This window comes from Callithrix jacchus, chromosome 16 (assembly GCF_049354715.1).
Source record: "Callithrix jacchus isolate 240 chromosome 16, calJac240_pri, whole genome shotgun sequence".
In the NCBI taxonomy this organism is placed as follows: domain Eukaryota; kingdom Metazoa; phylum Chordata; class Mammalia; order Primates; family Cebidae; genus Callithrix; species Callithrix jacchus.
In genome coordinates, this window is record NC_133517.1 from 36220291 (window position 1) to 36238805 (window position 18515).

Below are 18515 nucleotides of genomic sequence, written 5' to 3' on the forward strand. Positions count from 1 at the left end.
CATGATAGGTACTCAATAAGTCTTATATCTCTTACTCTGGGCTGAGGGGGAAAAAAATGGACTTAAGAAAAGAAATTATATCCTAGACTTATCATTATGTAATGGCTCATTGCCCAGAAAACTAGATATGGCAGTTGCTAGGGTTCAGGACTTTTGCTGTGTTTTTAAACAAGCCTGCCAGACAATCTGCTCTGCTCTTATAGGGAATCTCATGAAACAATCATCCATTCATCCACAACCCTGCTAGCAAACAGCAGTTCTACTTTACAGGCTAGAAATCCAGTAAACACTAGGGCTGAAAATGTCAGAGCATGCTGATGAGCATAGGTCTGGGGTTGACCTGCAGGGGTTCAGCTATGGTAGGTAAACTCCTTTAAACCTTGATTTCTTCACCAACAAAATGAGTCTGAGGATAGCACTATCTCATTTGGCTATTGTGAGGATTAAGTAAGTTATGTGTGTGTTTAGTACAACACTTGGCACAAAGCAAAGGATCAGTAAAGATTAGCATTTCCAAAACCAAGTGTAATATAAATGTATTCTTTGCTTTCTGTCATAGGATTTATTTTTCCAAGTTTTCATGCATTCACTAATGAAAAAGGAAAAATACCTCTCAATGAATTATAAAACTGGTTTTGGACATCAGGATAAATCATTTAACACATGGTAGGATAGAGTTATGAGCACTAGCTGTGAAATAACAGTGAAAAATAATTTTAGTCATTCTGAATATAGGAGGTTTTATAGGAACTTATAGTAATGTACTCACTACCATTAATACAAAATGCAACTTTTTTTTTTTTTTTTTTTGAGACGGAGTTTCGCTCTTGTTACCCAGGCTGGAGTGCAATGGTGCGATCTCGGCTCACTGCAACCTCTGCCTCCTGGGTTCAAGCAATTCTCCTGCCTCAGCCTCCCAAGTAGCTTGGACTACAGGTGCGCACCATGACGCCCAGCTAATTTTTGTATTTTTAGTAGAGACGGGGTTTCATCTTGATGACCAGGATGGTCTCAATCTCTTGACCTCGTGATCCACCCGCCTTGGCCTCCCAAAGTGCTGGGATTATAGGCATGAGCCACCACGCCCGGCCCAAAATACAACTTTTAGTGACAAATATCTTATTGTTACTTCTGAAAAGACAAACCAGTTCAAATCTTTACTATATGTCTATTCCCAAAGGGCATAATTGTTATACCTCTATATATGGCCAGAAATAGGGAATATCCTTTCCTGCTTTCAAACAATATTGAGAGCTGAATGACCTTGTACAGTTTTACTTGTTTAAAGTATTTCTATGCACTACTGAATCAGTAATGTTGTGTATGTTGATCTTTTAAAATTGGTATGGGCATTGGTGGCTCAGGGACCTGAAAATGGAATCGCTGCCTCCTTTCACAAACAATCCTAGACAATTTTTCTTTCTCATAGTCAGAGAAAAAAAATAATCTCACATTAGAAAATTATTTAAGAATAGACAACTATCTCTCATAACATTAGAAAAGTTATATTTGTTTTTCCTTTGACTGGAGTATAGTTTTTCCTATATGCAAATTTATGAGAAGATAACAGATGCATGATCACAAGGTTAACAATTCCTGTTGCCTCTGGGACTGCGCAAACCCACTGTTCTTAGTATGTATGCTCAACACCCCTCTCCTCTCACTTTCCCATGAAAGCCTACCATTTTAAAATGCTGGGTTCTTGATGAATTACATAGATTACAGCCCTGTCTCTGGAGGGATAAAAACACTAGACATGCTGTAACAGATACACCTTATCGGAGGAAAGTATTCATAACTATAGGATTCTAACAGTAGCAGCCATGATTAAGCTTTTCTGAGAATCCCACAGACCTTCCTCTGAAGAATCCCTTTGGATTATGAATTTGGACAGATAGGCAGGCACCTTATACACAGGTGGGTCTCACCTTCCTCTATCATGTAGTCAGTGCTTGTGGACATTCAGAGATGAAAGGTTATTTCCTATCTTTGTTTCATATAAATGTGACCAATTCTTCAACATCTACAAAGTATATAATACATTTAAGGTATTAAAAATGATTTTTTTTCTCCTAGTTACTCAAGATTTTAAAATCCAAATTTCCACTAAATGTAAATGTAAACATCCAATTTCCTGAAACAGAATGTGCTATATATGTTTGCCTCAACATAAGGGTAAATAATAAAGCATGGTATGCAATGCTTTTAATTATTTACTAACTTCTTTTTGTTGCATTTTAATGTACCTTTTAGTATCCCTTTGTCCATTTTTCTTCTGTTTCAAAAAGTGCTGCCACTCTGGATAGACATCTTATACCTAGGGATACAAATGTTCCCTTTTCTCCAAAAATCTATTTATTCTTTGAAAAATTATTTATGAGTATTTTCAGAAACCCGGCCCGAGGCTAAATGCTGGAAATATAATAATGAACAGAACCTGGTTTCAACTCAGGTATATCCAGTATTCACAATAGCAGTATTTACAAAATGTGTTTATGATACAACTTAAATGTTGCCCTTTTCTACCAGTCATATTCCTTCAATTATTCAATAATTCATTGATTTATACATATATACAATGTTCATTTTGCACTTATTACATGCAAAGTACTGTCATAAAAGCTGTGAAGTAGTTATTAGGTTTACACAAATCACAATGAAGAAGACGCTACTTAACCATATAAAATGAAATGACTAGTTTTTTTGATTTTTTCATTAAGATCATGACTAATTTTTGAAGAAATTATGGTTTTAAAGAATATATTTCTAACATTTTTACCTGATAAAAATACTTACAGATTTAGTATTCCCTTCAATAATTTCTTCTTCCAGTGGTTCAAGTTTGAGGTCCTTCAATAAGAGAAAGAAATGTCAGAAAAAAACAAAAATTACATCATTTAAAAAAGTGCCATATATTCAAATCATAGTTCTTTCATTGCTAATATTGAACCAAAAGAACCCCATTATTTGAAAGATTAAATAATTCTGATTTTTAAAAACTAAGCTATTCTGATAAAGACTCTGTACTCGTTTATCAATTGTTAAGAAGCTGTTTTAGATATGTTCAATGTATTGCTTTAAATTTACTTCCTGGATGCCCTTAGAGAGCAAAGTGGAAGAGATACATTAAAACAGGGAACAAAAGGATAGGAAGGCAAACAAAGAAAAGGAAAAAGTTAGAATGACTAAGCTAACTGTCTGATTTATTTTACTATGAGTATTACCACATTTCTACATTTCTTGGGACATTATTATAAACATTAGTCTATTATTACAATACATTTACACCTTAGTGCTAATTTTCTTTATTAAATAGAAAGTAAATTAAAGAGTAAATGAAAATACAACTAATATTTGCTAAAAGTGAATAACGCTTACAAAAATCTTGAAGTCTTAAAATTTTTTTGATTTCCATAAGTTTTTGGTGAGGAGGTATTTGGTTACACAAGTAAGTTCTTGAGTGGTGGTTTGTGAGATTTTGGTGCACCCATCACCCAAGCACTATACACTGAACCCAATTTGTTTATCCCTCCCCTTCCTCCCAACCTTTTCTCCTGAGTCCCTAAGGTCTATTGTGTCATTCTTATGCCTTTCCATCCTCATAGCTTAGTGCCCACTTATGAGTGAGAACATAACAGTGTTTGGTTTTCCATTCCTGAGTTACTTCACTTGGAATAATAATCTCCAGTCCCATCCAGGTTACTGCAAAGGCCATTAATTCATTCCTTTTTATGACTGAGTAGTATTCCATCACATATATATACACCATAATTTATCTATTCATTGATTGATGGGCATTTGGATTGGTTCCATATTTTTGCAATTGCAAATTGTTCTGCTATAAACGTGTGTGAAAGTATCTTTTGTATAATTATTTCTTTTCCTGTAGGTAGATACCCAGTAGTGGGATTGCTGGATCAAATGGTGGTTTTACTTTTAGTTTTTTAAGGAATTTCCACATTGTTTTCCATAGTAGTTTTACTAGTTTACATTCCCACCAGCAGTGTAGAAGTGTGCTGTGTTAACCACTTCTATACCAACGTCTATTATTTTTTGATTTTTTGATTATGGCTATTCTTGCAGGAATTAGGTAGTATCACATTATGGTTTTGATTTACATTTCCCTGATCATTGGTGATGCTGAGCATTTTTTCATAAGTTTGTTAGCCCTTTATATATCTTCTTTTGAGAAGTAAGACCTTAATTTCTCCTGTGATGACAAATGAATAATGCTAATGTCCCCAGTGAAACCAAGTGCTTCATCTCTCAGAACTTCATTCTGTGAATGGCTATCCTAGCATTGTTTCCAATGAGGATTATTATTCAAATAGAGTAAAAAGCCAGACTATCTGAAATAACATATGCTTGTTAATAATAGACTATGTCATTCTAGCTGTGCTGTTCTCTTGTGGTGGAACTTTCGGCAAGGTATTTGGAATTCACTTTTCCTGCTTTGCTGTAAATTCTCTATCTCTATGGCTTTACATAGCTGCTTTTTCACATCTCACCTTATTAGAATATCACCTTATTAGAGAGACCTTCTCAGACCACTCATTTGGAGTATTCAACCACCTATCTGTATTATATTGCTCTACTTTTTCTTTATAGTACTTTCCATTATCTGAAATTATCTTGTTTCATAGATTTGTTTTCTTGTCTGTCTCTTCAAAGACCAAGGATATTCTTTTGATCACTGCTATATTTCCACTGCTGGAATAGTACCTGACACACAGTAAGTACTCAATAAATGTTGAATAAATGAATGAATGAATGAATGAATGCCCTGTCCAAATCATAGTTTTTCCATGAAGGCAAAATTATATGTAATGCATATAGATGTGAATTGAACACTAAAAAGTACTCCACAGGTAGAAACTGTAACCTAGTAATCTCTTTGACCACTATTTCCCTGACACTAACTAAGGTAAAATTTGCAGTTCTACATTCCATGACCTAAGGTATGGAAGACTTAAAACAAGTTATAGGAGTATTACATCCTGAATTATATCCTTTCAAGTGATACTGTCCTGTGATCTGATGATACACTGAGGACTTAATGAAGAATGAAGAGCTTTCATTGTTGTCCTTGTTATTTTGTTAAACGTTAAAGGTGTTTTGTTTTGTTTTGAGACTGAGTTTCACTCTTTTGCCCAGGCTGGAGTGAAGTGGCACTATCTTGGCTCACTGCAACCTCTACCACCTGGGTAAGAGTGATTCTCCTGTCTCAGCCTCCCTAGTAGATGGGATTATAGGCATGCGCCACCACACCCGGCTAATTTTTTTTATTTTTAGTAAAGAGACCGTTTCACCGTGGTGGCCAGGCTGGTCTTGAACTCCTGACCTCAGGTGATCTACTTGCCTCAGCCTCCCAAAGTGCTGGTATTACAGGCATGAGTCACTGCACCTGGCCATTAAAAGTGTTTTCTACAGGGATTAAGCAAAACACAAGACATAACTCAGTATATCCCTGTGAACACTTATGGAGTCTGAAATGGATACGAGGAATACCTGAAGAAACTTATTGAAATTGCTGTGTTATATTCCCCTGCATGCATGGAATAGGGCTTGGTTTCATTGCAGGAAGAATTTATCATAAATACTTAATAGAGAGAAAACATATGTTCCACTGCAGGTCCACTTCCTTTTAATGGGAAGATCAAACCTAGTGTTAACAGGTTTGTCTCCTACAGGAGACAAGATACTTAGCAGTGAAATGACATGCACTCAGCCACTGTTTGGCAATTGGGTAATTTTTCCTCTAAAAACCTAATCAGCACAGTACAGAATAAGTTGTAGAAAACTGAACTTGCACTGCTTCTCCATTCATTAAGACAGCTCACACTGAGCTCCACACAGCTGGAGCCCCATGCTGAAAACTATCACATTGTACTTTTAGCAAACCTCTTAGATACTGTCCTCAAAATGAAACCCTTTTATAGGAAGGGAGGCAGAAAAAGCCTAGGAAAAAAAGAAATGTGACAATACTTTGATTTAAAGTTAGGAAAAATATATGAACTAAGTTTGAGCCATTCCTTTAAAAATAACTATAAAAATTTCAGATATCAAATAAAGACAGTTTTGTCCAAAATTTCAAAACCACTTTAAAAAGAGGTATTTGTGTTCTTTAAATGAATCTGAACTTATTTAACAACTGAATCCTTATGTTTTAATAAGCTTTAGTTTTCAAATAGAGGTCCTGGATTTGACCTTCCAATATTGGAAAACTAATTATCACAGCCACTATTTTTCCTACAAATCTTTTAGTTTCAGCACACATATCAATAAAATAAGAAAGGAGGAAAGTTGATTTGCATGAAGCTAGTAGTTTAGGTACTTGCTTCAGTAAGTGGTCAATATAAATTTAACAAATAAAGACACCACTGCAGAGGGACAAGAACTCTACAGGGTTGTTTCCCCTTGACTTGGCTCTTCTTGCACAGAATCTTCCTTTTCAGAGCCATCCTCAGGTCTTGAGGAAAGAAAACATAACTTAAGGGTTCATCTTTGTGGAAGTCCTAACCTGTTGGCCTGACTTCCCTCTACTAATGTCTAACTAGGTATTTCTGCCTTAGTGTTCCACTGCACCTTCAAATTCACACATCAAAAAAACTAGTTCAACTTCTCACCTTATCTCACAAATTATCTCTCACGTGTTTCTTCCTTTTCTCTTAATGCTATAATTGTTTCGGAAACACAGGCTCCAACCCTCAGATTCTTATTTGAGCTTCCCCTGTCCTTAACCCATTCAATAGTGCTATTAATTTCACCTCAGTTGTTTCAAATCTACCATTTTCTTCTCACTTATCAGCTTAATACAGGCCCATCTCTTATCATACCTGACTTCACTGGGTTCAGTTGCAGAAACCTGCTCTTCAATGCCATTGTTTGAGCTGGCTGTAGTGTCTGTGAGCCTCATTTTTCTTGTTTTAATCCATTTTCCATTTGTTTTTGTTCACTTTGCATCTTGGTGCCCAATTTCCTATCTAAAGGATTTTTTTGGTTTGTCACTTACCTGTTAAAAAATAATAAATGCCTTCTGTTGTTTCCTGGACAAAGTCCAAATTCTTTAGACTACTATTTGAGGCTGTCCATAATCTGGCCCTCTTCTGTCCAAAAACCTTATTTGTTATGATTTCCCTACATGAAAGACTCTTAACCAGGCTGATCTACTGAACCTTGTTCGTGCCATCACCTTACCTGAATGCCCTTTCCAGCTGCCCTCTATTTACTAAAATTTTACTTCTCCATAGCAAATATTAGTTTCCCTGTTAGTTAACTGATCAGCGTTTATTCCAACTTTAATGACAATACATTTTCTTTTCATTGAATTATTTCTTCGTCTTTCTACACTGTGCTCTGGGATTGTTATCAAGACTTTCTCCCCTCCCATATCTAGGAGGTCAGCAATGCAACCCTGCCATGACCAACCAGACTCTTCTTCTGGGAAACAGAATTTTGAACAGAAAGCCAGCAGACTGGAAATGGTAGAAACTCATTTATTCCAGTGGAAATAACTTAAGAGACTGTTGAGTATTTCTTGCTATCTAGTTCTCTAGGGTTAGCTTGTCTCCTGACTTTTCCTAATTCAGATCTTTGGACTATCTGTTGATTCTGTGAGTGCTTCCATATTCTTCCAGAAAACTCTTCTTTTTTTTTTTTAATTAGAGAAACGATTTCTGTTGTTTGCAGTAACATTTTTAATTAAGTCACCATTTTTAAAGCCCCATTTGAACTCTTCCTGTCACACAAAGTCCTTCCTGAGCACCCCAGGTCACAGTGATCAACCAATGAAGTGAACACGAAGAGATTTTGACATTTGCTCCATTTGCATGTCTTGGTTAGTCACCAAATATTTACTGACCAGCAACTATGAATCTCATTCTGTGCTACCATGTATTAAAAAAAAAATCTGTTAACTGTCTCTCTTTTTAGGAGTATAGCTTGGTTATATAAGTAGATAATGGTTTTCTTCAAAGTCAGTGCTGTCACAAACATAAATATTTCTTCCTTGGTGCCTGACATGTGCAGAACACATTTTCTTACTGATTGACAAAGCTTGCCTCTCCAATCAAAGACATTTAATATCAGGACTATTTGGTACGAACTAAATTAATAAAAATATAATGACTAAGAACATAAAATATAGTTCTAAAGAACTCTTAATCACATTCTAGCTCACTTGCTTAGATAGTGTTCATACTAAAACCATCAGTTAATGTGCTAATTTCCAGAAGTGGAGTGTGGAATCTCATCTTTTGGTAGATAGCACTGCCATTTTCCTGAATTAATTTGAAAGATTCCCAAGACTTCAACCATCTTATTCCTAAGAACTGTCATTAGCATCATTCAAGCACACTGTCACCTAGTTCATTTGAAAACCTAAGAGCCAGGCAGTGCAGTAGATTTATTTAACTCTCAACTTCACATCCTATTTTAAATATAATGGGGGTGGGAGGTTGGAGGAGAATTACTGTAAGCTTCTTTATTTAACAACAACAACAACAAAACCTTAATTACCAAACAGCCATTCATAGAATCATTGCAATCCTGGCTGTTATTCTATCTATGGGCAGCCATGGATAAGAAGCAATGAGGAATATTGGGTCAGAATATCTTGATAACTGGAAGAAAGAATAATGAAAATAAAGCACCTACCTTCTTTTCCAGTCTATCAATTAATTTCTGGAGTCTGTTTATCTGGGTCATCCACTGGCTGTCTTCTTCTAATAAGCCTGGGGGTCAGGGGGAATCATGAGGGCAATATGTTAAACTTTAGATAGAGGAGATATGCTTGGTTATCTCGGAGCTTTTCTTCAACCCTGAAGGAAGGTTGCAGTGTCACTGACTGGTCATTTTTTAAAATGTATCCATGAGTGCTTTCTAAGTTATTGATTTCCATAGATCCATGCATCCCAGGAGTTCACTTCCACAGGCCTGTTTTTTATGTAATTGCCTGTCTGGCCTTTGATAGTCAAAGAAAAGATCCTGCTGAGCCATTTATAGAACCCCATAATGTAGTTGGTTTTCTTTTGCAAAAAGGAAAGCATCAATCAACAATTCTAAACTTACTTGTAGGGGAGTGGCAAGAGCCAGTGAAACCATACCCCTGACCATGGCAAGGTGTAAACTGCTACAATCAAAAAGAAGCATAAGGGCAAGATAGTTGCTCCTTTCCCAGGAACTAACTTCAGTATACATACATGGCTCTATAATCATGGCATAGTGGGTACAAGTACAGGCTGGAGCCTGTTGATTTATAGTCACATATATGATATATACATATATCTGTATACATAGGTATGTAGTGTGTATGTGTGTGTGTGTGTGTGTGTGTGTGTGTGTGTGTGTGTATTTAGTACCATGTTAAACATTATAGAAGTTCTGCTACAACTATTGTTTTTATTAACATTATTATGCAAAGGGAAGAGTTATGGTCTGAGCCCATGCACAAACATCCTGGCATATTTGTGTATACCGATTGAAGGTTAATAAAAATGTTTTTATAGGCATCTGCTGAAATAGTATTGTTTAATATTTATTGAAATCAGGATGTGATTGAATTCAAGACTATAAAGCCTTGCATTAGCTTTGAATGCAATAAAGACAAGACCTAAATTATAATGGGACAATGATGTCTTCAGAATTTACTTCTCCACCTGCCTTCCTGGAGGAATCACCTTTCAAAACCCACCAAATTATGATGTAAAAATGAGCATTGGCACTGCTGCAAAGAAGTGGCTCCAAAAAAAAAAAGAAAGAAAGAAAGAAAAGAAAGGGGCTGATTAGAGAAAATATTATACATATATTAATAAATTTTATGTTTTTTAATACAATATTTTTAATCTGGGTTATTCCCAAAATAATTTAAGGTTGCTGTCACATCAAAGAGCCAAGGAAAGATATTTTGTTCTATTTTCTAAATGGTTAAAATGGAAAGAACAATTTATATTTTGTTTTAGGAACTTAGCGTTATTATTTTCTAGTTTCATGTGGTAGATTGTATTATTTTTCCTAATTCTTCACTTTCTTCATGCTATGGAAGTATCTGTATATACCCTTGCACCACAATTTTGCAGTATCTCCTATTATAATGGATGAAGCACATTTCCCTCCCCATTGTTTCTGTGCTTGACCTGTGACTCGTTTGGCCAATGGAGAGGTAGCAGATAAGATGCACACAGTACATAAAATGTACTTTTAATAAGCATGTATAATTTTGGGCTGGCTGCATGTGTTTCTGACATCCACCAGGAGAAGAAAATGTTCCAGTTGTTGCTTATTCCAGGAGGCTACATGAGAAGTGGAGCTGAAAAGCTACATACAGCCTGGAACCACATTCAGCTGAAATTGCCCAAATCACCAACCATAGACTCATGAGAGAGAAAAACAAGTATCTGCAAGTATAACCATCAAGATTTTAAAAGTCGCATCACAATAAAAATGGGCTAATACTTCATATGACCTTGGACAAATCACTTAAGTTCCCAGGCTTGTTTCCTTACCTGTGAAATGGAGAAATAGGGAAATTAACATCTACCTTATAAGGTGTCAAGATAAAATAAGGCTTTGTTCATGAAAATGCTCTGAAATCTTACAAGTACAATTGGTAAAACATGGGATGTAGTTTATACCTTGATTTTCTGAACAGTAGATATTTAAAAACTCATTTGTGTTAAAATGACATTTTCAAGTGACATGTATATATGCATGCTTTATAAAAATTACTCCAATATTTAGCAACATGAATTTGCATATTTCAAACTGATTTTAAAATGGTTATAAGTGACACGGTTAGAATTTAATAACCTAACAGTTATATGTATGGTTTAGCTCAATAAATCCAACATCACATTACGAATTTCAAAAACACCAGCTATGACTAATCCTATCATGAAAACAAGGATCCTTTTCATAAATGAACTTATGATATATTTAGGGAGGCTTGGAGGTCTAGAGGATATTTGGGTAGAGCCCCTTTATTTCAAGATGATGGTGAGTCAGTGGTACAGAACTCACGTCTTTTAGATATTAGTGGATGGAGATACTGCCTTCCCTATTTGCCATCTCTCTGTGTGCTTTCCAGGCACAACTGTTAGGATTCTGACAGTGCTGATGGTTAGGCTAACCACCCTAGTTCTTCATACCCTTCACTCTTCACTGCTTCTTCTCGAACTTACCTGGTATAAGGAAAGTGTTCCATTACTATTGTCTTATCTGTTGTTTGTTAAAGTAATCAATTGGAAGACGCAAGATAAATTGACTTTGACAAAGAAAAACAATGAAGGGTAAGTTACCTTGACCACTGACATTAAACTGAGGGCTGTTTGGGGAGAAGCTGTTGTGTCTCTGGACTCGGCGGCTTGATCGTTTTCCAGGCCATTGAATTGACAGGACTTCTGGCTTGGCTGGCCCTTGCCTTGAATAACAGATATAATATTTAACCTTAGTGTTAGTGCTTCAGTCTCTTCCCTCTTCCCTCAAGGAACAGATCTTCATGCATCAGCCACAAAGGTTTTCTAGTGCAGTAAAATAAAAATTTATGAGAATGACTGCTTTTAAACACTAGAAACCCAACATAATTTGGTACTACAGTATGTGAACCTAAGGGAGAGAATTCTGAGCTTTCATTATTCTTAAAACTGAGTAAAAATTGTAATGTAAGGTCGACTTCTTTCCTTCGTTGGTCAACTTTCAATAGAAAAACATTTATGTGTATGCAACTATTAGTTTGAAAAAACAGAGTTTTTTCTATAATTCAGTTTTTAAATTTGGATCAAAGCTACACATCCATATATTTTTAGCAGTTAAATAATTCTATAAATCTTATTTCAACAAATAGGAGCTCCCTCCTTTCACTCCCTTATCACATTTCCACTCCTCTTTCAAAAAGGCACAGGTGTTTACTTTCATATCAATATATATTATATGAAAGTTATATTTGTTAAAGTATATGTTATATACAGTATGTTATGTGTTGTGTACAGTATATGTTATATGTTGATATGAAAGTAAATACCTGCTAAATTATCAGTATATAACATGCTTAAATTGCTATGCCTTGAATTTTTAGTTTTAGGCTTTATCTATTAAATTCGCAATATGGAAAGCTCAGGCCAATGACATACAAATGGAAATGCTGTAAGGAATTTCCAGGAAGGCTGCTTAAAGGTACAGATTCAGTTAGAAGGGAGCCCTTTTTCTTTCCTTAATCTTCTTTCCTGGTTGAAATGTGAACATAGTAGCTAGATCTCCAACAAACATCTTAGAGTATGAGGCAAACTTGAGAATAGTTTGTTATATTAATATGCACTTAATATATGAAAAAGACAGAAATTCTATGATAAATCTGTAAGGGCATGATACTTAAGCTGCCTCCAACAAGATTTTTTCATAGGAGATATAATCTTTTCTGTGTAAGATATAATCCTTCTGTGTTTAAGACAAACCTAAGATTAATTTACTCATTATCTATCAGCTTCATTATCTATCAGCTAGGGAAGATTCCTTAGCCTTTCTCCTGTGTTGGATGACCTCTGATACCCCTTTACTAGATTTCATTTTTTTTTTCTTAGTTTGTGCTATAGCCGGCCTAGAGTTAGAACCAGAGCAATGCCATTTTATACAAGACAAAAACGGTTTTCCAAAAATAAGTTGTAACAGCTGACCCCCTCTCCTCGCACTAACTGCTGTTCTTGGCTTCTGTAAATAAAACCTGCTAGCTTGCTCTAAAATGACCAGCCTTTGCTTATCAGTAGTTACCAGAATTACTTCTGCTTATCAGCAAGTATTGAAAAGATGCTTGCCCTGCATCCCCTCATCCTATACCAAGGATGTGGTTTTTCAGCTTAAATACCCTGCTCCCCCTGAGTTCGGGGCCACGGGTTAGAGAGACATGAGTCCTCCGTGGTCGCCGGCAATAAAGACCCTACAATTTGGCATACTTTTGTCTTAGTGATTATTTCAATCTCGCATCTAATACTTCATTTTGGAGGCCCCAGCAAGATTATTATTTGTATTCCTCCATCACCTAGACAAAAGCCATCTCAGAGTCTCGCCTGGGCGGCCACTCCCACCTCAGGAGCCTCTAGGAGAGGCGCCCCCTGAGCTGTCCCAGGGCCCCAGAGCGCCACCATGGAGGATAAGTGACCACCCGGCCGACGTTCACCCAAAATTCTTCAGGGTCCTAAAAAAGCCTCCAGAGTTAAGTTTGGTTTGGAATCTGGGAACTAGTTCAAAGGAAGGGCCTGAGTCAGGGGACTGACGAGTCATTGCAACTCTGACCAGACAGGCCTCACTGAGACATCACTTGAGGCCTCTGGTGGCTGGTACAGTGGGTGTCAGCCTTCTGATAGCTGGCATAGTGGGTGTCAGCATTCAATTGTTTTCTGTAACCTCAGTGTGAGTGAGAGAGTGAATGTGTATATATGTAGTCCCATGGCTGAAAGGCTACGGGGCTTGAGTGGGCCTTCACCCGAGGTTCCACGGGAGCGTCATATGGCATAACAGTGATTCACCTCAGAGCTGGTCTACTTGGACTTCCATCCTGAGGTGACCAGGCCCAGGGGTTATACGGGTACACCTTAGCCAAGATGCACCTGAAAGACCCCTCCAGGGGCGTGGCCAGGCAGGCATCAGATTGGTCTCCCATCTGGGGGACACCCACCCTTTGTTTGTCACTCTTGTATGGGATCCTGTCTCATCTGTAAATTTGTCAGTTTTATTAGACTCCTGTTAGCAGACATACACTGGTTCAAGCCATCTTCCCTTGAGGTAGGGGATATCCTATAGTGGTTGATGAACCACTGGATGCAGGGAACTTTTACTGATTACACCCCAGCAGAAATTACCCTCTTCTCTTTCTTCCTGATCTTCTTCTTCTATCACTGAGGCCTCACTCTTTCTTCCTTTGCCATGTGGCAGATAGTCTTAACTCTAGTTGTCTTTATTCTCTTCCTTGTTATGATCATTGTGGCCTGTAAATTCTCCCAGCCACCTCCACTGGGAAAAGAGTACTTTTGCCCGTGCTGGGTCTGATTCCATGTTGGGGAGGCAGCTGTGCCCTTGACACCTCGGAAGTAGTTTCTTTGCGGTCGTAGGAAACAGAGTCCTAGATTAGAGTCTATGAGTGCTCTTTTTCAGGCTGGGATGGAAAATTGGTAGCTGCCTATTCTGCCAGGGAAGTGTCCAATGTTGTTATGGGCAGTGCCCAGCAGTGCATCACAGGGAGGCATATTGGCACCATCCCAATTGTTGGGAATTCGGGTGCCATAAACCACTAAAGACAGATTGGCAGCTCTTTTTATCACTCTACAAATTGTGGTGGGTACAAAACACACACCCAGTTGATCTATTAGTTCATCTCTTTTGCCTCATCCCCACTTTCCCACGGGCCTTGGATAGGAGAGCCTATAACCGAGAGGATTATGCCTGAGCAGCATTAAACCTCCATAGAGCTTATTCTTGCCAATTGTGGTGTGCGAGGGAAGAGGCCACCACCTTACCCTGGCCCTTAACCCCTGTTCCTTTGACTAGGACTAGAGACAGACCCACCAATTCAATTGTCTGGTCCTTGCAGGACCTGGCTGCAGAAACCCTGCTAAAACCTGCTTTAAAGAGGGCCAAATTTGAATTTGAGGCTTTCCAAAATTGGCTGTACCACAGAAAGAGGAAGACACGAGTAGCAAGCAAGGGGCCCAAAAGGAGACAGCAGAAACAGGGGAAGGAAAGAGGAGAGAGGACCAGAAAGTAGGGGAAGAAGAGAGAAAGAGAAAGTAGGGGAAGACAGAAAGAAAGTAGGGGAAGAAGAGAGGAGACAGAAAAGAGGAACAAGGAGAGAGAGAGAGAGAGAGACAGGAATTTAATGCTTTTCAGGGTCCCTGTGTCGAGGTGACAAAAAGCTGCAGGGGCAGGGAACTGGTAGCCAGCCCAGGGGCTTAGAGCTCAGTTTTTAAACTGACACAAAAAGCTTTTTTTTTCCCTTTCTCTGCCAACAGCCAGCCCCACCCGGCTTTCAGGCAGGCCACACTGCCTCAGGGTGCAGTGTTGCATCCAAAATCTGGCTTTAAGAACAGCTTTCTAACTCTTTGTAATGCAAGTTACTTGTTAAAACAGTCTTAAATTAGTAAAATCTCTTGGGGAAATTAAAAACTGAAGGAGAAACCAAATGGGCTCGTCACAGTCCCAACCATGCACCCCCCTCCGATGCATGATGACAAATTTTAAAACAGGGTTCTCTGGCAAATATGGTATTAAACTAACCCCACGGAGGCTTCAGACCCTCTGTGAGTTAGAGTGGCCAGCCTTTGGAGTGGGCTGGCAAGATACGGGGACATACGACCTCAAGATAACTCAGGCTGTCTGGGACATCGTGACAGGGTCCCCGGGCCACCCTGATCAATTCCCATACATTGATCAATGGCTGGAATTGATCCAGCACCCTCCTCCTTGGCTTGAGAAGTGCATAAAGCAGGCTGGACATCAGGTTATGCTGGCAGGCCCAAAGAAGAGCCCCTCGGCACCAGCTGTTCTTCCAGCCCCTGCCGAGGACCAAGAGTGGCCTCCACTGTATTCTCGGCCCTTGGGAACGGGGTCTCAACACCCTTCTCTGGACAGTACAAATGATCAACCCTTGTCCCCCCTCCACACTCGAAGTGGGGCCCCATACCCGCCGGAGCTGCTGCCCCTCCGGTAGGCACCTCCCACAGACTGTGGCAGCCGGGCTCGTCCCCTTTTCTTTATATCACTTTTTCCTCTAGTGATTTGTATAATTGGAAGGCTCAACATCCCCCATTTTCTGAAAAGCCCCAGGCACTCATAGGACTCCTGGAGTCAGTTTTACAAACCCACCGTCCTACCTGGGATGATTGCCAGCAGCTACTCCTGGTGTTGTTCACCACAGAGGAGAGAAGCAGAATTAGACAAGAAGCCCATAAAGCAATAATTGGGATGGGGGGAGAATCAGTAGAAGACAGCCAGGAACAAATTAATGAAATTTTCCCTTCCACCAGACCCAAATGGGACCCAAACACCCCAGCGGGCATGCAGGCTTTGAACAATTTTCACCGGTACTTGTTAGAGGGGGTTGGGGGGCAGCCTGAAAACCCACCAACCTCTCCAAGGTAGGGACCATGACCCAGGGTCCACAGGAGTCCCCAGCCACTTTCCTTGAGCGCCTACAGGATGCCTACCTCACCTACAGCCCTATTGACCCTGAGGCCCCAGAAAATCAGTGGGCCATCAGTCTGGCTTTCATTTCCCAGTCTGTCCCAGACATCAGAAGAAAATTGCAAAAATTAGAGGGGTTCCAGGGAATGAATCTAACTCAGTTGTTGGAGATCACCCAGAAAGTCTTTACCAATAGAGACACCCTAGAGGTCAGACAAGATAAGAGGGTTGCTAAGGCAGTGACAGAGGCACTCCAGGAAACCTGAGTTCTCTCCCAAGGACCAGAAACTCAGCAGAGAGGGCCAGGGAGACAAAGGACCAGGCTAGGGCCTAACCAATGTGCATTCTGCTGAAGAGAGGGACACTGCAGAAATGAATGTCCAGAGAGAAGGAGGCAAGGGGTAATACAGGAAAGACAGTCAAAGGCCATTTTTAGCTTAGAAACCCAGGACTGACAGACCCCGGGCTCTCATCAACTAAGCCCCCAGGAGCCTGGGGTCTGTCAGGGTCACTTTAAAAGTTGGGGGCACACTTGTCAGTTTTTTAGTCAACACAGGAGTGGCCCACTCAGTCCTTACTCAGCCTCTGGGACCACTGTCCAGTAGAAGAACAATTATTCAGGGGGCCACAGGAAAAACCACATCAAGCCCTTGGACCACCAACCAACTTGTTGATCTGGGGAATGGTACTGTCACCCACTCCTTTTTAGTTATTCCTGAGTGTCCATACCCACTCCTAGGACGGGATTTACTCCATAAACTTCAAGGAAGTATTTCTTTTTGTGAGAGTCAGGCTTGCCTCTTAATTCCTCCTCCCTTGGCATCAGGGCCACCTCGGCAAATCCTCATCACCTGTGCTCTGTCAGACTAGTATCTTGCAGGAAGCTATATTCTCAGAGGCAGGTCAACCGCCAGCATCAGACCTCCTCTACCAGTTTCAAGTAAAGTTACCTGGAGTGTGGGCTGAGACAAATTCCCCAGGTTTGGCAAGTCACTGTACCCCAGTCGTGGTCCAGCTATTGGCAATGGCAACTCCAGTCCAGGTACAACAATATCCCTTGAGCCAGGAAGCCAGACGGGGAATTGCTCCACATATAACCAGACTCCTAAAAGGAGGAATCCTTACTACCTGTAAGTCCCCCTGGAATACTCCCTTACTCCCCATCTTAAAACCAGGCACAAAGGACTATCGACCTGTACAGGACTTAAGGGAGGTAAACAAATGGGTGGAAACTGTTCACCCCACAGTTCCAAACCCGTACACCCTCCTAAGTCTCTTGGACCCAGAACACCACCATTACACTGTCTTGGATCTTAAGGATGCATTTTTTTTTTGCATCCCACTGGCCCCTGTCAGCTAGGCTGTATTTGCTTTTGAGTGGACCAATCCTAATACTGGAGTCTCAGGGCAACTCACTTGGACAAGACTGCCTCAGGGGTTCAAAAACTCCCCTACTCTGTTTGATGAGGCACTTAGCCAAGACCTTGCTGCCTTTCCGAGCTGAGTTCCCAGAATGCACCCTACTCCAATATGTGGATGACTCACTCTTGGCTACAAAAACCCAGGAGGCCTATAAAGAGACCACCCAGTCATTATTAAAATCCCTGCAGACCTTAGAGTACCGGGTCTCAGCTAAGAAGGCCCAACTCTGCCAGCTGAAAGTTACTTACCTGGGCTATATTATAGAGAATGGCAACTGGGCACTGGCACCCAGCTGAGCCCAAGCAGTGCTGCAAATACCCACCCCACCACGAAATGCCAAGTTTGAGAATTTCTTGGGGCAGTAGGGTATTGCAGGCTATGGATTTTGGGATTTGCTGAGATAGCCAAGCCACTGTATGCCTGCACTGGAGGAAATCAGCCCCTGACGTGGACAGAGGTAGAGCAGTGGGCTTTTGATAAGCTCAAGACTGCCCTGACTGCAGCCCCAGCCTTGGCCTTGCCAGACATCTCTAAACCTTTCCAGTTGTTTGTGCATGAAAAACTAGGAGTCGCTAAGGGGGTGCTCACCCAGACATTGAGACCATGGTCCCGGCCAGTTGCCTACCTTTCAAAAAGACTTGATCCTGTAGCCTCTGGGTGGCCAGCTTGTCTAAGGTCGGTGGAAGCTATGGCCGTTAGTCAATGAGGTGGACAAACTAACCTTGGGGCAAGAGTTAAACTTAGTGGCACCCCACACGGTGGAGTCGCTACTCCATGGAGCTCCAAGAAAATGAATGTCTAATGCCCGCATAGTCCAATACCAGGCCTTACTTTTGGACCAGCCCTGCATAAAATTTTCAAAAACTACAGTTTTAAACCCCACCACATTGCTGCCTGACAGCGAGCCAGAAGAGCCCATACATGACTGC

The 18515-nt window shown here is 40.0% G+C and overlaps 1 protein-coding gene across 1 annotated transcript in view; it reads right to left on the reverse strand.

Moving 5' to 3' along the window:
* Window positions 1-18515, reverse strand: part of NECAB1 (N-terminal EF-hand calcium binding protein 1) — a 166544-nt gene that overhangs the window by 18558 nt on the left and 129471 nt on the right. Inside the window, exons 7-9 of the mRNA XM_002759058.7 lie at window positions 11295-11416; window positions 8656-8732; window positions 2797-2850 (exon numbers count right to left, since the gene is read on the reverse strand). Of these exons, the coding sequence (XP_002759104.1) occupies window positions 2797-2850; window positions 8656-8732; window positions 11295-11416 (253 nt within the window). The remainder of the gene's footprint in view (window positions 1-2796; window positions 2851-8655; window positions 8733-11294; window positions 11417-18515) is intronic.